General features: G+C 44.3%; 1 protein-coding gene across 1 annotated transcript; it reads right to left on the reverse strand.

Annotated features, from left to right (window-relative positions):
- Nucleotides 1–254: 254 nt before the first annotated feature.
- LOC108989016 (cellulose synthase-like protein D5) lies at nucleotides 255–4,442 on the reverse strand. Its single transcript, XM_018962459.2, has 3 exons — nucleotides 3,481–4,442; nucleotides 2,375–3,179; nucleotides 255–2,289 (listed from the first exon to the last, which is right to left on the reverse strand). Exons 1-3 carry the CDS (start codon nucleotides 4,440–4,442, stop codon nucleotides 514–516), a joined length of 3,543 nt encoding a protein of 1,180 aa, XP_018818004.2. The 3' UTR covers nucleotides 255–513.
- Nucleotides 4,443–4,895: the final 453 nt, after the last annotated feature.

The raw sequence follows: 4,895 nt of genomic DNA on the forward strand, positions 1-4,895 counted from the left end.
CATGCAGAAGAATCTTATCGCCTTAATGTGTGTCCTTGTTATGCCATTTGGATTCATCCCAAAAAACCATAACCAATATGAAAACTCTTAAAAATCCTTTTCTTTTTTGCTGAATAAGAACATAAATCCTTCAAAGTATGAAATGGTAAAAACGTAGTACATTCCAAACTATAGAAGAGTAAGAAAAAAAATATCAGATTACAAGCCAAAGTACATTCAGTATGAATGAAGCAGAAAATAACAAAACGAGTAACTACAACATGAAGCTCAGGAACTTCATTTCTGTTCAATCCAGACCAGAAAAGTACGAACAATCGACTATACTAGTGGTGCAACATATCCGAGCATGGGGTGCCATGCTTGGTCCAATCAGAAATATATAGTTCAGAGTACAAGCCAAGTAAATTCAATGTGAATGAAGCAGAAAATAACAAAACGTAACTACAATATGAAGCTGGAGGAACTTCATTTCTGTTGCCTGTGGCTGCCTGCATTTACAGCTGCCCAGGACATTCAAGGGAACTGAAACTTCATGTAATCTTGCTTACCAGAAGGAGGGCTAATATACACCCAAAGCAAGGAAAGAATGATTGAGACCAATCCTGACCAGACAAAGACAATGGTCGGAACCCTTCCCCTCCTTCCCATCAACCCCTTGGCAAATGGGTAGAGATGGCACAACACCCAGAAGCTGAAGAACACCCCTCCGAGGAGCTTGCTCCACTGAGGGAACAGGCTGTACATTGTCCTTGCTACTCCAACAGCGATTGCAATCATGTTCACCATAATGATTGTGATTGGAGGAATCATTAAGAAGCTCCATTTAACCTCATATAGATCTGCAAATTCATCATCTCCATCATCTGGAGTGCCAGACTTAGAGGTCAATGTAAAAGAGATGTCAACTCCTGCTATAACCTTCAGTAATCCTTGTATCACAGCAGCAGGATGGGCACTTGTTCCACCGATCAACCAAAACTGTTCATTTCGCCACCAATCATGGAGATTAATACCTGACCATTTAATTTCAAGAATTGCAAGCATGCACAAGGTGATGGTGATGGCCAACAAGAACACCAGGAAGGTCACACTGAGGGATTGGACTATGAACTGCCCAGAAAAGAGAGAAGCTGCAGGCAAAAAGCAATAGACTATGAGAAACAAAGATGTGAAAGGGTACATTCCCACGTTGAAATATGCAACCCTTTGCAAGAATTTCATTCGGCAGCTTGCAAACAGTGCATTGTTCCTTGAGAAGAAAATCTCAACGGACCCTGTTGCCCATCGAAGTACTTGGTGAAGCCTGTCTGTCAGATTAATTGGAGCGGTCCCTCGGAATGCATCCCTTTTGGTGACGCAGTATATTGATCTCCACCCTCTGTTGTGCATTCTATAACCAGTTACCACATCTTCTGTTACAGAACCGTATATCCATCCTACTCTTTTGCCCCACTCAGTTTTATCCTCATAGAAGCAAGAAATAACACTTATCGCCTCTGCCACAGTGGCAGCATCTAAAGGCTCACGAGGAACGGCAAGAGAACCAGCAGGTCTGCCTCGGTAACCATTTCCTTGTAAATCTTGAAGCAACCTTCCTTGGTATTCTGCTACTGGGATAGATGCAGTCAGAGAATTAGAGTTACCAAACCTCCTCGGAAGAAGCAAGGACTCGATATCTGCATCATCATCATTATGATCATCATTGATTGGCAAAATTACCTCTTCATTCTCTTCCTTCTTTCCCACCTTTGATCTTCTCAGAAACAACTTAATTTTCCTCCTACCAAACCATCCATGGTGTTCTGTGGTTCTGGGAGGACTAAACCCATAGAGTGCAGTTCTTCTGAAAATGCAGCCTGTCCCTACATACATTGGACCCTGTAGCCCATCCAGAGCTCTCATACTCACATCAAAGAAAACCGTATTATGATTTGCATACCGGTCATTCGGATCAATACCCTCAAACCTTTGTGGGAATTGAACATAACAGATCCTGTCACCGCCCCTGTCCAGCATAAAGCACATTCCTTCCCTAAGAGCCAAGGAGTTGTATATGTAGTGATCACAGTCGAGATTAAGAATGAATGGGCCATTTGACATGATTGCACTGGTTCGCACAAGTGCATTCATGGCTCCAGCTTTCTTGTTGTGATCATAGCCTGGCCTCTTCTCTCGAGACACGTACGCCAGCATTGGCAATCTAATGTCAACTTCTGTTGTGTCAATCAAATTCTCCGCATCTGCTTCTGCACCATAAACCGATTCTACATTGGGTGGAGCTAGCATTGCCTGCAGAGAAACCACATATTAGTGTTTGAAAATCATGAGCAATTCAAAAGCAAAGCCCTCTACAAATTGAAATGTGAAGAATTACCTGAATAATACCAGCATGATCCCCTCTTGAGTGGTCCATCTCTCCTGAAGTCCATGTTCCAGGCCAATGAGAACCATCTGACATCCAAGTAGCCTTAGGAAACTTAACAGGTTCAGAGAGACTTCCCCCCATTTCCATCTGTTTCTTCTTTGCTCGCAGCTCTTCGTGCGCATTGTAAGCATCAGATCTTCGTCGTATAGACTCTGGTAAGGAATTGATCCTTACTTTGAATTCATCATACTCTCTCTTCACCCGCCTCCTCTCCCTTACGAAATCAAGCCGTACTTTGTTCTTAAGAAAATCGCGCTTCTGCCCAAAATATGCCTCAGGATTCCTTGGTTCTATCCCATGTTTCCGACAAAAAGGAACCCAAATTCTCGCAAAGCTGGCAGTCTCGGCAAGAGCTTCAAATGTCAAAAGAGAGCCGCCATCATCGGACAAGTAACACGCGAGCTTTTCCACCGGATAATCAACGGCGAGGATCGAAAGAATGGTGTTCGCAGTGACAAGAGGGGGTTCTTTTTCTGCGTCTGCCGTGGAAACAAACACATCAATCCCCGGAAGGTCGGACCGCCCTTTCGGGTTGCGCAGGTTTGGAGATTCGAACCGCTCTTTAAGAACAGAGAGGTCAGTAACTCTGTTTACAGGGCAGAGCTTAGGGAGCTGATCTAGAAGCCACGAAAAAGCAAACCAAGTCTCACAAACTGTGGACATTCCCCACAACCACATTGCATCGCGATTTGGGTGTCGAATCCTCCAAGTAAGAAAAAAACCGAGGGCGACAAGACGTAGCAGAATAAGTAATCTGCAGAAAAACAAAGTTCCAGTTTTTGAAATTTAGACTGTCATCACAACCCAAACGAAACCAGCTGAATTAGCCAAGCTTATAAATGACCATACCAATAATTGAAATAGCCATTATTAAGAACATGAGATAACTATGTCCCAAATTGGAGAGATATATTACACCAAGTTAGACACGATCAACATTAACCACCATTCGAATTCGCGACTAGCACAAAAATTCATATTTCCAGATAAAAATGGACTCTACAAATAAAACATACAAAGAGTGAATGAGAAAAAGAGTCCAGAGTTGAGCTCACCTATATGGACTGAGAATGGCTGCAGAAACCTTCACTTTTCTTGTCAAAGGCCTCCTGCTTCTCTCTCCAAAATCCGGAGGGTGTTCAAACTCGTTAGTCCCAGACCCAACCCCATACCCATCTTTAGGCCACAGCGCATTCCCATACCCATACGTCCCTTTAGTCTCGAATAGCCACCGGGTGTGATCAAAATCTGGCGGATGGTTTTGTTGTGCCTTAAATGATTTCACGACCGAAAGTCGCTTATCCAGCTTAAACTCTGCCATAGAAGGCAATGGCAAGGCTTGGTCCTCTGCTTCCGACCTAGGTTCATCATCATCATCTTCGTCTTCATCATCATCACTAACTTCCTTATAAGAGTCTTTGCACCCAGGGCACCTCCCTCCTCCACTTCCAACACAATCCAAGTAACAATCCCTGCAAATCTTGAACCCGCATTCGCATAAACCCCTCCTCGTTTTCATCCCTTGAATCGCCTTCTCATCACAACCCTTCATCCCACAAATTAGTCCCGATTTCAATGCTGGATCCGTCCCTTCCATTGAGCAATCAATAACATGTCCTCTAGTGACCGAATTGTACCCTCCTGTGAATAGAGTACCCGAGATGAAGCTCCTCTCAGGCTTTCCGGCACTCTTACAGTCCTCGGGGAGACTAGTCTGAGAAGCTGACATGGGCTGGTGATCAGGAGTAGGTGGTATATGCACGGTGTAACTCACAAAGTCGGAGTTCAGTTCCTCCGTGGTGGAGGTGGTTTCCTCCTTCGACATCGAACAGTACTTTCCACCGCTCGAAAGCCGTCGGTTTCCTCGGCTGCTGAGAGGAGAATTCTGGCTGTTTGAAACCGAAGCTCGCGGAACTGGACTGGTTAAGCCCATGCTTCTGATCCCTCCTCCTTTCCCTCCCGATGAGACCGTGATGGTCACCGGGGAGGAAGAAGGGGACGAAGCCGATTTCACCATTTTATTAACAGCTCAATTTCGGCCAAGAAAGCAAAACTTTTCTGAAAAAGAAAGGGAAATGTACTGAGAAAATATGGAAGAGTCGCAATGGACAAAAGTAGTGAGTGAAAGAGAGAACCCTCAAAGACCCATTACGAAAAAAACTGAGTTTCGTAATGAAAAATGGTAAATAGTAGAGGAAGCTGAGATACTTGGGTGAGAGAGGAGGAGGAAGAAGAAGAGGAGGAAGAAGAAGAAGAAGAAGAAACTGGGGGCAACGGTCGGATTTGAAAATGGTCTTCCTTGGGGTTTGCGAGAATTTCAACGGTCGGCTGATCTGGACCGTACATTAGGAAATATCCTGCAGTTGCTTTTGAACTGAAACGGTCGATTTAGGTGGAAAGCTTAGGTTATCATGAAGTCAGTCGGGTCCCATCTTCAACGGTCGACTAGGAAAGTAAACGGTTTTACATG

The sequence above is a fragment of the Juglans regia genome, chromosome 8 (assembly GCF_001411555.2).
Source record: "Juglans regia cultivar Chandler chromosome 8, Walnut 2.0, whole genome shotgun sequence".
Classification (NCBI taxonomy): Eukaryota; Viridiplantae; Streptophyta; class Magnoliopsida; order Fagales; family Juglandaceae; genus Juglans; species Juglans regia.